The sequence below is a fragment of the Engystomops pustulosus genome, chromosome 6 (genome assembly GCF_040894005.1).
Source record: "Engystomops pustulosus chromosome 6, aEngPut4.maternal, whole genome shotgun sequence".
In the NCBI taxonomy this organism is placed as follows: domain Eukaryota; kingdom Metazoa; phylum Chordata; class Amphibia; order Anura; family Leptodactylidae; genus Engystomops; species Engystomops pustulosus.
Window position 1 is genome coordinate 167,421,017 of NC_092416.1, and position 22,701 is coordinate 167,443,717.

General features: G+C 41.7%; 2 protein-coding genes across 6 annotated transcripts in view; one reads left to right on the top strand and one right to left on the bottom strand.

Annotated features, from left to right (window-relative positions):
• Positions 1 to 2,142, bottom strand: part of TMC6 (transmembrane channel like 6) — a 33,040-nt gene extending 30,898 nt beyond the window's left edge. The window contains exon 1 of the mRNA XM_072112263.1: positions 1,988 to 2,142. The gene's annotated coding sequence lies outside the window, so the exon portion shown is untranslated. The remainder of the gene's footprint in view (positions 1 to 1,987) is intronic.
• Positions 1,996 to 19,709, top strand: TMC8 (transmembrane channel like 8). 5 transcript variants are annotated; one of them, XM_072112265.1, is made up of 17 exons: positions 1,996 to 2,253; positions 3,031 to 3,172; positions 3,329 to 3,477; positions 7,605 to 7,751; positions 7,848 to 7,921; positions 8,472 to 8,611; positions 9,219 to 9,366; positions 9,439 to 9,609; positions 9,687 to 9,838; positions 10,410 to 10,530; positions 12,877 to 12,974; positions 13,309 to 13,492; positions 13,585 to 13,715; positions 14,417 to 14,575; positions 15,754 to 15,832; positions 16,608 to 16,732; positions 17,591 to 19,709. In XM_072112265.1, exons 2-16 carry the CDS (start codon positions 3,057 to 3,059, stop codon positions 16,695 to 16,697), a joined length of 1,959 nt encoding a protein of 652 aa, XP_071968366.1. In that variant the 5' UTR covers positions 1,996 to 2,253; positions 3,031 to 3,056; the 3' UTR covers positions 16,698 to 16,732; positions 17,591 to 19,709. The 5 variants fall into 5 exon arrangements, 4 of the variants coding, with proteins under 4 accessions (XP_071968366.1, XP_071968368.1, XP_071968367.1 ...); XM_072112267.1 differs by lacking the exon at positions 14,417 to 14,575 and having other exon boundaries at positions 17,591 to 19,708; XM_072112266.1 differs by lacking the exon at positions 16,608 to 16,732 and having other exon boundaries at positions 1,998 to 2,253; positions 17,591 to 19,706.
• Positions 19,710 to 22,701: the final 2,992 nt, after the last annotated feature.

The window sequence follows — 22,701 nt, forward strand, 5'->3', positions numbered from 1 at the left end:
TGTGCGCTATTTTTGGGGGTCAGCAGCCAAGTTGACAGCTAATATCTTATTCCAGTACTAACAATAGCTGCTTTATTCTTTCCCTTTATCTAGGGAGAAGACTGCTCTGTGCTGTACAGTGAGTCCAGCAGCATCTGACAATGAATAATGATGTGGGGAGATTCTGTGTCAGCATTGAAGTTTAATTTTTGCATGAAATGCAGAGTTATAACATATAACAGGCGGGAGTTCTATGTAGGAGCCCAGACCATGAATTTTCATTAACCTTTCCTTTACATCCACCACAATGTAAATGTGATTGTGTTGTTATTAAGCCAATATGGAGATAGTTCACAAGATAAGCCCTCTCCATACATGGCAGGTGTCTGCTGTGTTATACTGCCATGTTGACACATTCACAGCAAAGAACATATTAGGTGCTGGGATTGATGATGACTGGTTTACCTAAACTGAGTTTGCTGCCACATTGGGGGCATCAGGAGGTGCACATGGGTTGCCGTGAAAGCCGCCACACTGAGCAAGAGCAATATGTTCAGTTGTATTGCAGTATATTGTGATCAGACCCCCTAGGGTTCAAACAGCCTAAAGGACTGAAAAAAAAGTATAACATTTTTCTTTTGAAAAGGAAATTAAAATCAACCCCATAGAATGCAAATATAAATAACCAAATAAAATCATAAGCATGTAAACAATCCCAGCATCCCAAATTGCCCGATCTATCAAAACATAAAAATTAACCCCGTAACTGAAAAAAAAATGTCCAAATTGCAGCTTTTCCAACATTTTGCCACTATAATAAAAAGTGATCAAATGCTTGAATTATTCCCAAAATGGCATCTATGAAAATGTCAGCCTGTCCCAGAATTACACATAACACTGAATTATAAAAAAGTTATGGGTGCATTGAGACATAAGAAAACTATCTCAATCGAAGCACCTATGACGCTAGATGCTGTGAATGGTACCAGCACGGCAGATATCTGACACTGTAAGGGTTAAAGTGGCAGAAAACAAAATTGAAAACAAAATTTATCTATACATGAGGCATAGCATTCATAGGGGCACATTTACTAAGGGTCCTAATCACATTTTTCCACCGGGGTTTCCGAATTTTACCGTTTTGCGCCGAATTGCCCCAGGTTTTTGGCACACGCGATCGGATTGTGTCGCATCGGCGCTGGCTTGCATGCGGCGAAAAATGGGGGGCGTGGCTGTCGCAAACCCGACGGATTCGGTAAAATCGCCGTATTAAAAAATGTCGCACACACTTACCTGCACCAGGAATAGGAAGGTGAACTCCGGCGGACCTCAGCGCAGCATCGACACCTGGTGGACATCGGGCGCACGACCTTAGTGAATCCCGGGAGACCCGAATCCTTTTCGGACAACGCACCGCTGGATCGCGACAAGAGCGGGTAAGTAAATGACCCCACAGTGTAGCATACTAGTGCCTCCTGCTGTGTATGGTGGGGTCTATTGCTTTAAGACCCTTCATCAATCCTAAAATACCCAGTGAATTCTGCACGGAAGCAGACTGTTAGTCAGCGACTAAAATGGGTCAATGGAGCAGACTGTCTGTGACTTACATGTAACTTACCTGCACAAGTCAACACCAAGTTTAGAAGGGACCTGATGAGGAACGTAAATAAAGTAATGGAGGTACCAAGGGCAGAACGCAGGGCACCAGGATTGATGATCCTAATGTATAGTTAGATTCTGCTTTCTTTCTAGTCCATGGTGTCGTGATACAGAATATCAACCATTTCGGAGAACATATAAAACATACTTAGAAAACTGTATCCTCTAGCATATGGCCTCCTAAAAGTATCGTAATCTACTCACTACCTATTATACGTCAACAAGTAGATGTCTAGCTGCCTACCAAAAGCTTAGGAGATGTATGTGACTTCTGTATTTCGGCTGATTCAGCAATATTACAATATTCAATATGTACACCCCTGGCATTATTCAGAGCACATCCTCTTACCTTTATGTCATCAGTTGTGCTAGTGAAGGTCTATCATGGTGATGGACTGTGAGGACCTCCGTTAGATGGCTCAGTTGGCATAGTCCTAATATCTGTATACTTGTATACTCCTAGCAGATGTATACATAACTGGATGAGGGCGATGTTTTGTACTTCTTGTGGTTTCCTGTACACATATTGGGTGTTGCAGCTTCCTCTGACATCTCCTGCTCAATTTTAGCAAGAACTTAGTCCTTAGAGTGAAGATCTGACATCAGGCAAACAAGGTAAGGACAATTTATGTTGTAGCAAACTGGAAACCTTAAAAAATAACTAAATAATATCCGACCGGAAGCAAGCATGAGGATAATAGGGGGGGGGGGGTAGACGTCTTAGCCTTTACGTCACAATCCTTATCTATCTACTGTGGCAGGAGCCTTTTCAGTCTGTGAGATATTTACATATGGACACATTTGGGTGCATTTATTTTACTGAAATGCCCCGTCGGACAGCCACATTTGCCATCATGGGCCTCCGCTGTACCATCAGCCTATGCAAACCCCCTTCCTGTAGCATCCCTGCTACCTCAACAGGTTGGGTGGATTAACTTGGATGTTTTTGAATATTCTGGTGCCTTGTCATGATATCCTCTAACCAACCTGACCAAGGTGTCACCTAAACTTGGACTAAGTGAAGAAGTATTGGCCTTGTCTCCTTGTCACAATGAAGTCCAGGTCCATGTGCAGCAGTACTAGCGACAGGGACTATGAATAACACCCATGGGAATTGACCCACAGCGAAATGGGTTAGGTGTTACAATACGTCCACAACTTTCTGTGGTCACATTTTCAGTTCCCATCAGTCTGAAGGTACCAATCTCCAGCTCCTGCTCAAATATTTTGTTCTACAACTAAGGGGTGGAGATACTTTTTGCTGATATGTGTCCCCCAACCTTCTGACGCCAGATATAACTGTATTATAGTAGTCTAGTGTGATGTGTCTTGTATTACATCATTGTTACAGTGACTTGTGATTTGTTTCCATTACTTTTTTTGGACATATAGGTTAACTTACCAAGGATTGTTGGGAAATGAATGAAAATAATCCTGAAACATTAGACATTGGGGACAAAAGTTGGGGAACAAGGGTCAAATATAATGATCTCCGAAGTAAAGCTTTGCCCTTGAATGAGAAGCGTAAATTAAGGTCAGTATGTACATGGTAGACCTATCTCTGGACATGGAGACAGTGGGACTTGTCTGTGTTTCCCCCTAACCTCCGTTACATAACATATTTGTTGGCCAGAGTCGATGGTACCAGCCATTCTTGAGTTTTCAAATAATATGATGTTCTAATTTACAGGGAACATAGACAGTCTGAAGGTCATAATGCAAGTTTCCGCATACCATGGACTCAAAAACATTACTCCTGTGTGTGGCCAGCTTGGGGCAAGGGACAACACGTCTTCTCAGCCTTCAAATTGTGGGAGAAAACTCTATTAGCCATCAGAGGTGAGAAAGTAATGAATGTTATCTTTACTCTTTCAATAACCTTTCAGTGGCTTTGGTTGAAAAGATACCAGGCAACACAAGTTATTACACTCTAGAAAGTGTAAGATGTAAGTTTGCTACATCTATGGGAGCTTCTTTATCCAAGAGTATAAGGTAGAGTTGAGCTAGGGGCCCTAGAGTGTGCAATATGGTAATGTCATCAGATTTAGATTTGGGGAGAAGCCTAGTTAAGAAGACTGGCATAGGTTGATTTCTGGCGAACATTGGATATTCTGTGGTGGACATTTGAGAAAATGTTGTGGAAGGTATTCAGGGGATGTTCTGTGCCATGGACTTGGGCAAATGTCTATGGCATGTATTAGGGGGAGGTTCTATGGCAGGCAATTGGGTGAAGGTTGATGGCAAGTACTTGGGGGATGTTCTGTGGCAGGCACTTCGGTGAAGGTCTATGGCAGACACGCAGGAGAGGTTACTCTAGGGCAGAGGTCCCCAACCTTTATTGCACCAGGGACCGGCTTTAAGCTAGACCAGTTTTCCATGGCCCGGTGGGGGTGGGGGCTCGGCTTTGGTCATATGGGGTGGGGTTATGGAGGGGTGGAGCTTATAACATAAGATATCAGGGAGTGTCCGGACCAGATCCATTATATTGGTTTGGTGTAAAAATAAAGCAATGCAAAATGCATACAGCATACCGCCATGTAGTATAAAATGCATACAGCGTACCGCCATGTAGTATAAAATGCATACAGCGTACCGCCATGTAGTATAAAATGCATACAGCGTATCGCCATGTAGTATAAAATGCATACAGCGTATCGCCATATAGTATAAAATGCATACAGCGTATCGCCATGTAGTATAAAATGCATACAGGGTATCGCCATGTAGCATAAAATGCATACAGCATACCGCCATGTAGTATAAAATGCATACAGCGTATCGCCATGTAGTATAAAATGCATACAGCATATCGCCATGTAGCATAAAATGCATACAGCATACCGCCATGTAGTATAAAATGCATACAGCGTACCGCCATGTAGTATAAAATGCATACAGCGTACCGCCATGTAGTATAAAATGCATACAGCGTACCACCATGTAGTATAAAATGCATACAGCATATCGCCATGTAGTATAAAATGCATACAGCTTATCACCATGTAGTATAAAATGCATACAGCGTACCGCCATGTAGTATAAAATGCATACAGAATACCGCCATGTAGTATAAAATGCATACAGCGTACCGCCATGTAGTATAAAATGCATACAGCGTACCGCCATGTAGTATAAAATGCACACAGCATGCAACCAAGTATTATAAAATAGATACAACGTACCGCCAAGTAGTATAAAATGCATACCGAGTACCGCCATGTAGTACAAAATTGAAGCCCTGATAAATATCACAAATGCTGCATATACATACAGCATATATACACATAAACAAACAGTAGATACAGCATATACACACACACATACACACACACATACATACTTATACATACACATATATGTATACACACACACATCTATACATACTTATACATACACATATATGTATACACACACATCTATACATACTTATACATACACATATATGTATACACACACACATCTATACATACTTATACATACACATATATGTATACACACACACATCTATACATACTTATACATACACATATATGTATACACACACACATCTATGCATACTTATACATACACGTATATGTATACACACACACATCTATACATGCTTATACATACACGTATATGTATACACACACACACATCTATACATACTTATACATACACGTATATGTATACACACACACACATCTATACATACTTATACATACACATATATGTACACACACATCTATACATACTTATACATACACATATATGTACACACACATCTATACATACTTATACATACACATATATGTACACACACATCTATACATACTTATACATACACATATATGTATACACACACATATCTATACATACTTATACATACACATATATGTATACACACACATATCTATACATACTTATACATACACATATATGTATACACACACACATCTATACATACTTATACATACACATATATGTATACACACACACATCTATACATACCTATGCATACATACATACATAGAAGTTACCTTACCGTACTCTTTTCTTCTTTTACGGTCCTGGCAGGTTCTGCCTTGTACTCCGGCGGGGGGCTGGAGCCTGGGGGAACCGGAGCCTAGGGGGCTGTCTGGAGCCTCTGGAGCCGGGAGCCGGGGGGCGGCAGAGCGGAGGGGGGGGAGGAAGCCGGAGCCGGTAGCTTAGGGTAGTATGCAGGGAGTGCAGGGAGTAGGGGAACCCAGAGAGGACAGGTGGGGCTGCAGTGAAGGGGATGTTCCGGGAGTTCACAGGTGCCGGCCGGCAAGCAGGCGGATGTGCCGCCGGCGGTCATGTGGAGGTGCCGCGCTGCAGTGCGGGAGGGTAAATGTGCCGGCAGGCGCAAGGGTACATGTGTCGGCGCGAGCGGGGGGCAGTACCGGGCGCCTGTCATGGGGAAGTGCCGGCTTGCGGGGGGATATGCCAGCCCGCGGGACAGGTACATGTGCTGGCAGGGGGTTGTGCTAGCTGGAGCATGTGGCGGTGGGCGAGAGTATGTGTCCGCCGGCGGGCTGGAGCCCGGTGCTGCGCCCTCATGGCAGGTGCGCCCCTGGGAGCAGGGAGCCGAGAGCCTGGAGGGGGGAGCTCGGTGCCGGCAGGGTCTGGGGGCCGTGGTAAGGTGCCGGCGGCGTCGGGGGGTGGGCGCAAGGTGCTGGCAGCGTCGGGGAGCAAGGTGCCGGACGGAGGGCTGCAACGTGGTCCCATCCGGTGCGGAAGCTCAGTGCTGGCCGGTGCCGCCCCTGCGCGGACCGGCTGATAAACTCCAACGGCCTGGTCCTGGTCCGCGGACCGGCGGTTGGGGACCTCTGCTAGGGCAGTGATGGCAAACCTTTTAGAGACTGAGTGCCCAAACTACAACAAAGACTCGCTTATTTATTGCAAAGCACATAAATTTAATTTATGATTTATACTCTTCTCTGTCACAGTTTTCATTGATACCAGCCCCCTGAGGACACCAATAAAGCAGAAAATAGTCCCTGGTAGCACTGTCACTTTAAAATACCTCTGTACCAGCACTGGGACTGTAGGAAGATACCTGGAGTCTTTTTTGGTGATGGCCTGAGTACCCACATAAAGGACTCTGAGTGCCACCTCTGGCACCAGTGCCATAGGTTAGCCATCACTGCTCTAGGGTATTTACTCTGGAGAGGTTCTGTGGCAGTCACTTGAAAGAGGTTCTGTGGAGGAGCAGCGTTGACGGGCCCTTGGGGGGGGGGGTTCTGTGGCAGGTACTTAAGGAGAAACAGCTATGGCAATCATTTTGGGGGGGTTCTGGCACAAGCACTCAGGGAGGACCTGTTGCAGGTCTTCGGGAGAGCTCCTTTGGCTGGCTTGCACTTAGGCATGGCTCTGTGTAAGGCTCACCTAGGCCACTTAAAGGACATCTACCACCAGGATGAAGGATTGTAAACCAAGCACACTGACATACTGGTGTGTGTCCCCTTTGGCAGGATCTTCTCTTCTTTCAGTGTATTATGCCCTTGTTTATACAAAAAAGGCTTTAAAAATAATGCAAATGAGCCTGAGGGGCTCCAGGCTCCATAGCTTTTAATAGAGCCCAAAGCCCCTCATTTCCATTTACATAAGTTTTAACGTTTTTGTTTAAAAAAAAACAGAGCATAAGGAGCTAACAGAAAAGCGGATCCTGCCAGAAGGGGTACACACCAGTATGTCAGTGTGTTTGGTTTACAATCCTTCATCCTGGTGGTAGATTACGGTGGAATTACGGTGAGTAAAATTTTTAAGGGTAAAATAAAAGCTAGTGAGGCAAGACAATAAAAACCTGTACATGTCATCTTTGTAGTAGGCCAATTAATGTATTGAACAGTATGACATCTATATAACCGTTTATTGTGAAGCCAATAAATACTATATAGAGCCCATTACAGGGAGAACATTATTGTATTGCTCTTTGGTTTTATGTCTTTTTCTCCCCCTTCCAGTCAAGTTTGGCTCAAGTATCAGCTCCTATTTCGTGTTCCTCCGCTTCCTGTTGCTCTTGAACTTAGTTTCTGTCCTCCTGACCACTGGTTTTATCATTCTTCCCACCATTTATCTCAATAAGACCGACCACATACACAAATATCTAGGTATGTATCAAGATATATGGATAGAGAAGACTTCACATGAAATATGTCTATTTATTATAACTTTTTCACCATCTGTATTCCAAAAATTCTCACCAGCGCCATGTGGAAACTCATCTGCGGTGGAAAGCCCATCCATGCAGATTACTCTACTGGATGTATTCACCGGAGAAGTATGTAAATGTTGATATCTATTTTACATGTATTTACTTCAATCCGTTATTGAGTTCCCTATGTTGACTATCTTCTGTCGAAGTGAAGCTTGACTAGGTTCCTTGTTCCACAGTCTCTTCAGTCTCTCACATTTGTGATGGGGGTTACTAGGAGCCTTCTTTACAGATTCTGTCAAAAACATCTCAGCCAACAAAATGATGGAGAACTTGGCAGACCCCATTATACTCAATGGGGTCCAAAGGGATCCAGTTGGGTCAATCATTTGTCCATACAAGGATTTGGAAATCTTGACGGCATTAGGAACACAACCTTACAATTAAGACTCAATGACATGAAATGGGTTATTGGGTCTTCTGTGTTATTTTAGGAAACCAATGACAACACAGACAAACTGGACATAAAAAATTTCCATATAATGAAGCAGGGACTATAAATTCTACTAAATTGTAGGAGCTTAGCCTCAAGAAATCAAACAGATTGTTGCATAATTCTTGATTTTGCTTGCGTTTCTGTATATCCACATACCTTTTTTGTGTGTCCAAATTTTAGGGCTTCATGCAGGACACCTACCTCTTCTATGGACATTACGTTGATGTGATAGAGCATGACGATAACTTCAGTGTCCGGCTGTCATACCTGCTGACTCCTTTCATCTTCTTAATAATCTGTAGCCTTGTCCTCCTACAATGGTATGACCCATTCACTATTTAGCTTTGAGCCAACGCTTAGATCTCTGCTTATAACCAGAACCTGAGGCTCCACAGGGGTCGTAATTTCAGATACCTACCAATTTTGTTCTTTTACATGATGTGCCAATAGATAACAAAACTGGGCATCCCATCCAAAATATAAGCAGATTCCTAACCAAGCAAGAAGGTAATCTCCCGCATAATTCTCCCCATAGTGCTGCACCCCAATTCCTCTGTCGTCTATATGATGATTGTGATATATGTTTGGCCTATGATCTAATTAAGACTCAATATTTTAAGCTTCCCACAAATCTTTTTCAAAACTTTACTCAAGCTGCACTAGTTCTCTGCAATGCGCTACCCAAGAGATTCCCAATATCCGCAGTTTTAGGTGTGCCCTAAAAACAAAATCTTTTAAAGCATATTTCCAAATCTAATTCTAGTGAATAAATACAATGTATGGAGCCTGCTGCTTCTAGAGTATAAGTTCAAGTGCCTGGAGGCTGCTGGAATAGCTGTTTGTTGCTGGTCCAGGTGATTTATATACTGTTTTTCACTGACCAAGTACCATCATCTTACCATCAAACTTAATATTTTTACTCCTCAGCACTGTCAAAGGAATAACTCAAAGACGAGTGAAGAGGAGACATTACACGACCTCAATGAGCAGTAAAGTCTTTTCAGGTTGGGATTTTTGTGTGAGAGGAGCAGGGACCTCTATCCTGAGGCAGAAGAGTTTGAGCCGTGACCTCAAGGTATGTCCAGGTAATACTATGTGATTTGCCATAGATGTATTGGTAACCCTCTTATATCTTCCCTTCTTGTAGACGGATTTGGCTGAGGAGCATTGGCATTGGCTAATGACACAACAGTCTCTTAAAAGAAGAGTTTTCATTATCGCTTTGCGTGTTTTTCTGAACTGTATCATCCTGGCTATGATAGCCGGAAGCTTTTATCTTATATATCTGGCTACTGGCATTTCTCAGGATTATCAAGAGGTAAGTACCATGGTCTCTTTACTTTACCTACTTTCTTTCTATTGAGCTGCTATTGATCTTTCTTTTATGTTCCTCAGAAATCAGATGATCCATTCCTCAGCCTGGTGACTCAGTATCTTGTGCCTATTGTCATCTCCTTGGTGCTTCTGATCCTCCCATACATCTTCAGATTTATAGTAACATTTGAAGGCCTATCCCCAAGTGCTGAGATCACCTTAACTCTCATCAGGTAAACCAGAAATCACTTCTGATCTCCAGCCCTTTCCGAATCTACATCATTCGTGTCCTCAGTTGTTTGGTTTATACTGCATGAATTTACATTCCTCTTTCTCCACTTTTTGTAAGTTTCCCATAAAACTGTAGTATTTCTCTGTATGTTTTGGCACTTTTATTGAACTTTCAAAGTTGGAGTCATTGCCCTTGTGTTGGTTTTCCATAATCTACCCTTTACTATGTGGATTACTTTTGTTGCTTTTTTTTGCACATGACTACGCAAACCCATAATGTGGAACTGCACATAATCTCATCCCATCCACCAATAAAAGGGACCAAGACATTTAACTTGAATCTTCCTACATTATCAAAAAGAGATGACAACTCAGTTTTGCCCCAATGGAGTGAGACAAACACTCAGCATATGGAAGGGATGCACTCACTTTTCTTCTTGCTTGGCCTCCTCTAATCATAATGATCTGTATGTTACATCCCATGTACTTGACCTTAATATGTTTTACTTCTTTTTTTCAATTACATATAAAAACACAGTATAAGTGAACTTAACTTAAAATTTCCTTGCACAGATGTGTATTCCTTAGACTCGGAACCTTGGGGATTTTCTTACTTTCTTTGGGCCAGAAAATCTTGTGCTTAGGAGGCTCCAAGGCACCATGTGAAACTTGTGGCTACAATGCAAAATTCCAGGTGAGAGTCATTGGGGAGATGTATAAATCTTTCTACACCAGCATTCTGGAGTCATTTGCACCTGAAATGCCTTGCACCACATTTATTAAGGGTTTTAGACTATTATTCTTGAAGGGGGAACGATTTGTAAATAACTGTATCGTGTATTCGGTTAATGGATTCAATTTCTTATTTTGGCAAATACAAGCCCAGAAGTTGCTTCTTGGAAATGTTCTAACTGAGCAGCCCCAAGGAAAGTCTGCACTCAGTTTGACTCTACTTACTCTAACTACTAGAAAATCATATTAGACCATTATCATATCATACAACTAATTTCCTTCCCATCAGCTGGGGTTTTCACTGTGCCTAATGTGACCCGCTGTAGTACTGTAATGCTGCTGTTTGGAAAGGAGCAATAGGATGGATAAGGAAAGGAAAGACAATGGCAGTGAGCTCTAAAGATGTACCCAGCTGTCCCTGCCTACTTATTTATCCTACCCTAGGCAATAGGTGACAACTGGTCGACATTCCCTTCCTCCGCCCAAGTGAATAGACAGAGACAAACACAGAGGAATGATTGTACAAATATGGGTAAAAACCAAGAGGACAATGCAGTACAGACGTAAGAGACAAATTAATGGTCATAAGACAAGCAAGAGTCAAAATATATGCCCAGAAAATGCTAGCAAGCTCCAAAAATACTTACAGCAAGTACTGGAAAGTAGGAAGACTATTAGATATTAGAGTCCTGGCTCAGAGAGAGATTGTTATGATCCCCTCACTGCCAGACAAACCAGACTAGTAGGAGAGGAATGTGAGTGGAGGCACCATCTATCCATCTGTACATCACATCTAGCTTAACGGTTTGCAGCCCAGAACAAAGTCCACAGGAGACGGACGGGTGGTAGTGCAAGTCAATGAAAGTTTTTTTTTTTTTCAAATTTAAAGATTTTTTTCATGTATGGCTTTGTATGGGGTGCTTTAAAAATAATAAAGAACATATGCTCGCCTCCTTTGGTGCTCCCGTTCAGATTTTATTCAACTGCTGGGTGCAACTACTGCCACACACATGCTACACCCCTAAAACTAATCTGTAGCAGATGCCCAGCAGGGGTCAGGATGGAAAACCTGGCCTCTGTATACCAACAAAGACCTGGCAGTGAGGCTGGTGCAGCAGCTGAATTGGAGTGCTGGAAGAGGTGAGTATATGTTCTCTACTATTTTTATAGCCCCCAGAGCCGTTATATATAAAAAAATCTTTAGACTTGGACAACCCCTTTAAGTCAACCAGGTAGTAAATAAGGTAGTGAAACGAACACGTAGTAAAAAGTCACAGTCAGCGGGACATTTTCTGCCATATATTAGAAGCAGGAAGACACTGAAGCCCGAACAGGTGTTACAAGTACATAGCGAGAGCTGAGGAAAGAGCTGTGGGGAGGAAGAAGAGAATTGTTTAGCGAATAGTTTCTGACCCTGACATGTACCTGATAGTGTGCCTCACTAATGTGTAGAGTGCGCCAGATTATTGAAGAACAGTGCACGGTCTTCAATAAACTAGCGCATCCTGCAGGCGCCAATCACATTTTTGGTGCATTAATGGGTGTGCTCCACAATTATGCTGGACTATCAACATAAATGAAGCGACTGATGCGAATTAGCCCCAGAACGCCCCTTTAGGTAAAGGATTTTTTTGGTGTTGTGGCGGACACAGTGCAGCCGCAACACAAAACTGGTACATCATAAACACATGTGCAAGCAATGTGAACATGTATTTATGTACAAACCGTGCCCCAATGTCATTAATCACAAAATGAAGCTTAAAATTACTTGATTATATGATGCCCAAAATCTTATGGATTTTATAAAGTTGGCGGAGTAATCTCCAAGATGATCGACACAGGATACTACAACTCCCGTGAGCTCTCAGTTCTCAGTAACAGCTGAGGCTAAACAAACTGTTCTGCTCCATTACAACAGTAATGGCTAATAAACTATATATTTTTCTCCAATACTATAACTGAACTGTAACTACTATTACTATATGTTACCTCAGCATTTTGGCAACCCCTAGTCAATGTACAGCACCCACCGCCACCCCCTACAGTCAATATACAGCCCCCCACCACCCCCCACATTCAATATACAGCTCACCTCGGTTTATTTGTAGGAAGCCCCTCAGTCTATTTATAAACAGCCCCCAATAGTTCTATAAAAACTGCATTTGACAATAAAAATACTAAAAATTATTCTGCAAAGTGGAGCATAATTTAAATAATAACTAATTAGATATTTGCATATATTTTAATTATACTTACTCCTGGAATAACCCTTTAAACAACCCCTTTACATCTATTCTTTGTCCTATAGTGCTGGGAGACGGTCGTGGGCCAAGAGTTTTACAAGTTATCCGTGTTCAACTTTCTTGAACTATTAGGAGAGTTCGTCTTCTTGCAGTTGCTTTGGAGGTGAATACGGACCAACCTCATTTTTCTATTATTCATTGTTCTATTCTTTGCAAGTATGGTTGTCCAACTTCCCAACCCATCTAATATCAGGAGTTGACGCAACTTCCTGGAACCCAATACCTTTTGGGCAGGGGTTCTCTCTGGTCGTTGGACAGTTGCCTCAGGAAAGTGACTGCCCCTGTGTAGTCTCTTGAAGACCAATGTAAGATCTGGTTGGAAAGTATGGCTGGACATCCCCTTGTAGGGCGTATGCATGTGACTTTTGGGTTTTTGGTTTATGACTTTCTCCTCCCATGTCGTGTGCCAGTTCTCACCAATTCTTCTTATTCACCAGTTTCCTGTTTTCCCGATACAAATGTCGTGTGATCCAATGGATTGGAAAGCAAAACTTCCAACTCTCCCAGAATGTGCTGGACACCCTGTATGGTCAGACCCTGGTGTGGGGTGGGATGTTCTACGCCCCATTACTGCCTCTACTCAACCTCATCTTCATTTTCATCACGTTCTATGTTAAAAAGGTCAGAACGTTGCCTCATGAATATAGTGTACGGGGTGATTGAGAATATTTGATGATATCTAGCATGTAATCACGTTTTATGTATTTTTTTAGTTTTCTCTCTATCACCTGTGTAACATCTCCCAAAAGTTTTTTCGTGAATCAACGCTGAGGATCATGTTCCACTTTGTCCTGCTCCTAGGACTGCTGACAGTTTTCCTTCCGTTGTCTTACCTGTGGACAAGGTACGTGAGAAGTATACACACCGCAGATCAGAGAGGATTAGTGAAAATACAAATTCTTAAAGGAAATTTAGGATAAACCAGGGACAATACTCATAGATCCAGGCACTGTGACTGTGGTCATCTTCTAATATGTGTTATCCAGGGCCTCCTTCCTTATAAAATCAACTTTTAATATTATGCTAATGAGCCAGAAGGGCTATGGGGGCATTACTAAAGCCCCTCCGTTCTGTAGCTTCATAGGCTGTTACATTGTGCAGGAGCACTTCCTCTTCTTACTATGTGCGATTACAGCAGGCAGAGGGAGGGGGGAAATGCTCCTCAGGGAAAGGTGAGACAGTGTAATAGCCTGTGAAGCTACAGCATGGAGGGGTTCTGGTAACACAACCAAGAGCCTTTCCTTTAAAAAAGGATTATATTGGATTTTAGATTTCTCTTACTTCTATGCTGTCAATCCCATGATGGCTCAGCACAACATCAGCACTTAGAGCCAAAACCATCTCCGCTAGCTAGGCGTGCACTGAGATTATCCTCTCCATCTATATCCCTTATTTTATAAGTATACAGTCAGGGAGGCCGAACTGTGAGCTTATTTTTATTAGTGACCACTATGTAGAGACTTTTAGCACTAGGTGTAACTGGAAGTAACTGTATAGATTCTTAATCATTACTTTTGTGAATTGTTATCTTTAAAAACCTGGCAGCGCTCGTCCCTCTCACTCGTGCGGGCTGTTTACTGACTACAATAGTCCATGGGAGGCGGTGCAGAGCAGTATCCGCTCAGCGCTGCCCCCTGCAGCTCTTACCGTGCTCACATACTTGACCTCAGAGATTGGCGCTTACGGCCTGCTCTTAATTCTAAGGTAAGTCAGCAATGTTGTATCTGGTGAGTTGTTATTTGTGCATTTACTACTAAATTCTATTACTACTACTACTACTACTAATAATGAAGTATAGAATGAAACTGATCATTATTATTGTTATTACTATTAATTATCATCAACCAACCCCATATATTATGTCATAAGTTACGGCGTAATAGAATTATTACCACCCGGGCTTGTCCCCCATGCCAGAAATCTTCCAGTTGTCTCCGAATATAAGGGACTGTCCTGACAAATTCGGTAGGTAGTCCATATTAAAGGGATTTACCCATAAACTGTTATTATGACAATATACACAGGACCTCAGGGACCAACACCCGTAACAGGGGTCCACTGACCCCCATCCAGCAGCCCAGGAGCCAGACACACGGTCACTCTCTATTCTATGGGAATGCCGAAACTAGAAAATCTCTTACCGATAGAATCCATACAGGATGTAACATAGCCCCGCCCTTTATATTTATAAGCTCCACCTATTTCCTCTCTGATCCACCCAATGTTCTGGGTGCCCTCAATGGCTTTTTTCACCACCTACGTTCTATAGGCGATGTCAATCATTGTATAAAGGGGCTAGGTGCACCCACCGGAAGGCTCCGCCCCCCTAGTGCACTGATTAGCTTATTTGCATGAAAATTTTTTTTTTCTCTAAAATAACACCAGGTCACTAGCTACAGTGGGGCAGATTTACTTGCCCGGGCCCATTCGCGATCCAGTGGCGTGTTCTGTGCGGTGGATTCGGGTCTTCCGGCGATTCACTAAGGTAGTTCCTCCGCCGTCCACCAGATGTCGCTGCTGCGCTGAAGTTCCCCGAGGTCCGCCGGATGCACGAGCCTATACCTGGGAAGGTAAGCGCAAGTCCCGCGAATCCGTCGGGTTTTCGTTCGGCCACGCCCCCCGATTTCTGATGCGTGCATGCCGCCGCCGATGCGCCACAATCCGATCGTGTACACCAAAATCCCGGGGCAATACAGGGAAAATCTGCGCAAATCCGAAATATTCGGGTAACATGTCGGGAAAACGCGAAACGGGCCTTTAGTAAATTACCCCCAGTATGTCTGGAAAGCTTATGAAGTTCCCTAAGAAGGTTCCGTTCTACTAATGGGGGGGATCTGGATGCTGGTAGGTGTCCTCATAACTTTTTTCTTTTTGTTTCTCAGTCTTGTGCTCACTTGCTGTGTGTCCCGGGTTCACCAGAATGAACTCGATGTGGAACAACTGAAGGATCACTTGTCTAAAGTAAGCAAGACATCCATCCATCTCCTGGTTTATGAGTTATGGCAAATCATTGTAATATACAATGCCCTAAATTTCCTGGGAGCATCACTACCAATGGGCCCTTTAGCACGTTGACACATGCTTTTGGTGTAATTTTAAAGATTTTCACTCCCCACCTTCAAAAATCTATAAGTTTTTTTATTTTGCCACATAAAGAGCTGTGTGATGGCTAATTGCACTTCATACTGCCGGTATTTAATATTTCTAGGGAAAGGAGGGTGATTTTAATTTTTAGATTTTTTTTAATTATAATTTTATTTAAACTTTTTTTTATTTTTACTTTTACTATTTTACTCCCTAGGCTACTTTAACCCTAGGTTGTCTGATCGATCCTATCATATACTGCTATACTACAGTATGGCAATATATGGGGATTTTCCTCCTCATTCATTACAATGCTAGCACCGATCACGGGTGTTACCGGTAAGCCTTATGCAGCAAATATACAGCAATATGCAGCAAAGACTTACCGGCTATGGAGAGGGCTCGGCTAGTACGGCTAGTACTAGTACGGCGCAAGTCGGGAAGGGGTTAATATTGCACCAGAATTGCTTTAGATTGTTGTGTGATACCTTATTACAGCTGAGATTCTCTTCTATAAAATGACACCAGAAGCATTGTTCTAAAATGCACAAGGAAAACTCAGGCACCTCCAATCTTGGCGTAACAAAATAATCCAACCTATTTTTTTGAGCTTTAAGATGTGCGATCTTTTTTTTATTCAATGTCTTTATAGCTGAAAGAAAGAAGTTGGGGGTTATTTTGTTACACTAAGATTGGAAGTGCCGTTTTCCTTTTGCGTTCTTGCTCGCCACCCCTGCCTTGAGGCTGCCATACACTACTTGAAGTTCAATTACACAGGTAAAACATGGAGCTGGTTATCAAACTTGTATACATTTTTGTAGAAAAAAGTATTGTTCTGAGTTCTCAGCCTCAGACCTTCAGCATCTCGCCGTGATTCATCTCAGGCAAAAAGTGACTCCTTTCAGCTCATTTGCATGTTACTTTTTAGCTGATTTTTTTTGTAGGAATATTTGTGATTTTTAACATAAAAGAGGGAATGATAAAAAGGATATTTTATACCCCACATGAGGGTTCCCTTAGCTTAAAGGAAATTTATTATGAAAATCCATCATGATAATCCAGGGACATTACTCATAGATCCAGGCACCGTGACTGTGGTATCTTCTTATATTTGTTATCCATGGCCTCCTTCCTTCTAAAATAAAGTTTTATAATTATGCTAATGAACCAGAAGGGCTCCGTGGATGTTACCAGAGCCCCTCGGTGCTGTAGTTTCACAGGCTAGATTTCCTTTTCTGGTGACATGTTCCCTTAAATATTTGGCCGATGTAAAGATGTAAAATTTTTAATTTAGCTTCCAGCAAAATAACAGCATTATTTCCTGAGCTCAGGGTTTTAAACTAACACTCCAGTCCTATGTACCTAGGGCTCTGCAAGGGCCTTTTCACCATATACATAGTGATTAACTGTCATTATGGGGAGATTTTTAGTGTTTGAGGTAAAATTGTTTTAGGTGCTCATGGTAACCAATCAGAACTTAGCTATCATTTTATAAACTGCTGTGGGAAAATATAATCTGAACTCTGACTGGCTGCCGTGAGCTAGGCCCCGTTTACCTCAGACACTTCTGATAAATCTCCCCCCAATAATTATTGTCTCCATGGTTTACATTTTCAATACATTTTCTCATTATAGCAAATTGAAGATAAAGAATTTCTGGCCCGAAAACTGAGACAAGAAGAAGATATTCAGAGTGATGTGGATGATGATTAGTTTTGTACCCAGCGATGTGACCTCCTGAGGAGAGATTCCTACTTCTATGTGGTCTAATAGTAGACTGGGCCTGGACAGTAGAAGACACTTGATCATGGTTCTATACATTGCATACTAAGACATAACAAGTGACCCTGAGACAGGGGATGGAGGAGAGCGATTGCATCCAGACCAGGAGCCTGAGGCCTCTTGCCCGAAAGTAATTGCAGTCAGTGAAAATCACTCTGAAGGGATATCCTGACCCGAACCTCTGATCACTTTAATGAACTGACATGCTGAGTACATTCCAGTGATTAGAGGTTTGGGTCGGGATATCCCTTCTGCGCACAGAGCGATTTTCGCTCATGGGCAAGAGGCCTAAGGCCGGCGGCACAGGTGGCGTTTTGAACCTGTTTTTGGGCCGTTTTTAAGCAATCTGTTAAACGCATGCGTTAAAAAACGAACTTGTTTTTGAAAAATGCATCCGTTTTTGACCCTTTTTTATTAAGATAATTGGTAAAACCGGATGCGTTAATTGGATAATTGGTAAAATTTGGTTTTTCAAAAACGCATGCGTTTTTTAACGGACTGTTTACAAACGGCCCAAAAACGGGTTCAAAAGGCCACGTGTGGCGCCGGCCTTAGAGTGTACATAGTAGAAGACCACTGCTGTGAATGTAATATTACAGTTGGGGGGCTTATACAGATTTTTGCATTGGAGCATACATAAGTATACAAGTAGTGATGAGCGGACTGAATCAAATTTAGGTTCGGACCCCAACCTGTAACATCCACAATGCTTGTTGATTGCTTAATTGCAGCTGTCAAAGTCGCCAGCGGCATTGAAACTACTGGGGCCTCACGTGCACGGCTACTAACGGGCTGGCAGCTATGTGCGACACCATTTTGGGAATGGTCGTCACTCCCAATGATGTCAGCAGGTACTAACAATCCTTTCCAAAATGACGGTATTTGCTGGCACCTATCGCAGTTGTTAATTCTCAAAATGCGGCTAGCAAAGTCACCAACAGCATCTAAGTCACTGCACCAGCTCCCACTCCATCACTAACGTGCCAACAACGCTGTGGGCCACCAATTTAGGGATGGTCATCTCTCCCAACGGCGTTTACTGGGGGGGGGGGGAGTTGAGCCGCACCCGACCCAAACTTCTAATGAGCTTCGATACAAACCCAAACTTTACGCTTCGGGTTGGTTAATCACTATACAGGTGGTTCCCTACGTAAGAACACCCGACTGATAGACAACCCCTACTTACAAACGGACCTCTGGATGTTGGTAATTTACTGTACTTTATCCCTATGCTACAATCATCGGCTGTAACATTTATTAAAAGTGTCTACAATTAAGCTTTTCAGTGTTAATCCTGGTTCTGATGACAACCCCACATTTTTAAAATCCAATTGTCACAGAGACCAAAAAGAATTTGTCTGGGGTAACAATTATAAAATATACAGTTCCGACTTACATACAAATTCAACTTGAGAACAATCCTACAAAACCGATTCTGTATGTAACTTGAGGACTTCCTATATACAAATATATGTCCAGCAAATATAAGCTAATGACCCATACAACAAGAGCAAATAACCAGTCATATACAGTGGGTAAGGAAAGTATTCAGACCCTTCTTTGTTTCATTGCAGCCAATTGGTAAGATCAAAAATGTTCTTTTTTGCTCATCAATGTACACCCTGATGGATAAAAACTGATATATAGATATTTTTGCTGATTTATTAAACAAGAAAAACTGAAATATCACACGGTCGTAAATATTCGCTGTTTGCCCCAAGCAACTAGTCACTTAGTGGCTGCCTAAGCTCACCCTTAGTGGCGGCTTCTCATAGACAACTAACAGAACTTTTCCATGCAAAGAGAACACAATTGCTGCATCTGATCTCTGTCCTCTATAATAAACTATGGTATATATATATATATATATATATAACTTGTAGCGTTACAGGGAGTTAATAAAGTTAGAAATAGTTGTATAATATATGTATAATTTGTAAAGAATGAATAAACTTTATATAAGCTAGAAATGTACCTTGGCCGTTTGTTCCTGAAAGGATTCTCAAAATTTCACACTTGCCTTTCAAAAAGTTTCTAAATTTTTCCTAGACTGCTGGGAAATTTCAATTTGCAACTTTTTGAAAAGTTACACCGGGGCTCAGATGATCAACAGTTCGGTGACTGAAGGTAAAAGTATTAAAAACAACATAAAAGAAACGTGAGTTTTGACTAGAAAGTTGCAATAAATCACAAACACGTACATACTGGTGTGCCCCCCCCCCCTCCCGGCAATTCTTTTTTTTTTTTTTTTTTTTAAGAAATATTTTATTGGAACTAAAAAAAAGGAAGTATACATGCAATTGTATATAATAAACATTTTACATGTCTAACCCGATACATCAGTAGTTATGCTAGTTAGCAATTATGCTGGTTAGTTAGGTTAGAACATTTGTAGTAGTGCTTCTTCATTTAACCAAAACTCGGACTTTACTTAGGCCGGTCAGTACCACTGGAGTCCGGTTCCTTAAGTTGTCCATCAACTTCAATTGGAAAAGAAAACAAACATTCTTTGTAATTTCTTGTGGTGGTGGTCTTGCCTCATGGTGCTGTGGTGGCGAATGGCTAAGTCACTCAGTGTAGCATTGGGAACTGGTCCAAGTCTCCCATTGGGCTTCAAAGTGAGTTGTTCTCCCGTTTTGTATAGCTATGGCTTTTTCATACGCACACGTGGTATTTAATTGTCTTATTACTTCATCCACTGGTGGACATAGGGGGTCCTTCCAATGCCTTGTTATGATGAGCTTGGTAGACATAAGAAGTTGTGCCGGAACTGTTGAATTTTTTTTGTCTATTTCTGCTATGTCTATTAGCAGCAGAGCTTGTTGAGGTGATAAAAATATTGGCTTTTTATATATGTGGGATAAAATATTAGAGATGTTGTTCCATAATGGTGAGATGAGAGGACAGTCCCATAGAATATGGAGTAGTGTGCCTCTGCATCCACATCCTCTCCAACACATTGGGGAAGTTCCTGGGTATATGGTACTTAACTTAGATGGTGTGAAATACCACCTTTGTAATGTTTTAATTATTGCCTCTTGATGTGCGACACAACGAAAGGTAGAATGAGTGGTTAATAATGCTTTCTTCCATTTTGCTGGTGAGAATGTTATTTGTAGATCTCTCTCCCACTTTGACATATAAGGAAGTTTTTCTTGTTTTGTGTTCTCTTGCAATATTTTGTAAAAGAAGGATATTCCTCGTAGTTTTGAGGTGGTTTTATCAAGGTAGTTTAATATTTTTTGGTCCATGTGGGGAACTGTTTGAGATGTATTTTTTAAAATGCTACGTATTCTCAAGTATAGGTGTATGTCTCCTTCAGGTAGGCTGTATTTTAAGGAGATTTCTTGGAATGGTAATATATGCTTATAGCCCCAAATATCTTGTAGGTTTTTGATTCCCTTGGCCTTCCATGTTGTTAAGTTTAGGTTGGTGGTATTGGAGCTGAAGTATTCTATGGGAATCCTGCTGAGAGGGAATGGAGTTCCATCTGCTTTATGTTTACAGAGGAGTGATTGCCATGCTTGGTCTGCTGCTTTGATTATTGCTGTTTTAGGGGGGGTGTTGGGTAGGCCCCACAGTCCATTATACAGTCTGAATATTAGTGGAAAGTTGTCATTTAGGTGTTCTTCTTGCTTGTACCAATGTTTTGAGGTTTCCCCCCACCAGTGGCTTGTTTGATCCAGTACAGCGGCATTATAATAATTTTTTAGGTCAGGCAGACCAAGTCCCCCAGCTAATTTTTCTCTAGTCATTAGTCCACGGGCTATCCTTGGTTTTTTGCCTGCCCAAATGAATTTAGAGAGTTGTGAGTGTGCTTTCTTAAAGAAACTTTCAGGTACTGGAATATTTAAAGATCTGAATATAAAGAGGTAGCGGGGGAGTACCATCATCTTGTATGCCGCTATTCTGCCACACCAGGATAGTATTGCTCTTGAGTATGATTCTAAATCCTTTTCAATATTTGTTAGTAATGGGTTGTAATTATGCTGTATTAGTAGGTTAGTTGGATAGGTCAGTTTTACCCCTAGATATGAGATACCGGTATCCTGCCAATCCAAATCGTATGTAATCTTGAGTTGTCTCAATGTGGAGGGGATCAGATTAATGGGAAGAGCTTGGGATTTTGTTTTATTAATTTTGTAGTATGAGTATTTACTAAACTCCTCTATGGTTTGTAATGTTTCTGGCAGTGATTTTAGAGGGTCGCATAATGTAAGGATTATATCATCTGCGAATAGTGATATAGTATTGTTGATTTGTCCCATTTGTATTCCCTTTATGTTCTTATTCTTTCTAATTTGTTCTGCTAGGGGCTCAATTGATAAATTAAAGAATAGTGGGGAAAGGGGACATCCCTGGCGTGTGCCATTTGTCAGTTTAAAGGGCGTTGATAATATGCCATTTGTAAATACTTGAGCCATGGGGTTTGAATATAGTGCCCTTATGGCATTGTTTATCTCTCCCTCCAAACCAAATTTATCTAATACTGCGAAGGCGTAATCCCAGTTCACTCTGTCGAACGCCTTTTCGGCGTCCGGCAATTCTTTTAGCTTTTTATGCCCTTGTTTTTATGAAAAAAGAGCATAGCCTAGAGCCCCTCAGGCTTATTTGCAAAATTTTTATATTAAAAATAAGGGCATGAAAAGCTAAAAGAAGAGTGGGTCCTGCAAGAAGGGGGTGGGGTGCATACACCAGTATGTAGGTGTTTGTGATTTACAATTGTTGATCATGGTGGTAGATATCCTTTAATGACACCATGTAGTGTATAATATAAGGAATAGATAGATAGATATTGGCAGCACTGGAAGATTTAATAGAAAAGCACTTTTATGATCGTGTCCACAGTAACGGCTCTCAAGTGAAACATTGGGATACAAGGAATAAAATTACCTAAACTGTTTTATTGGATTGATTGCTGCTAGTTTTTTTTGTTTTTTATTTATGTTATGAACTGGGTCTAG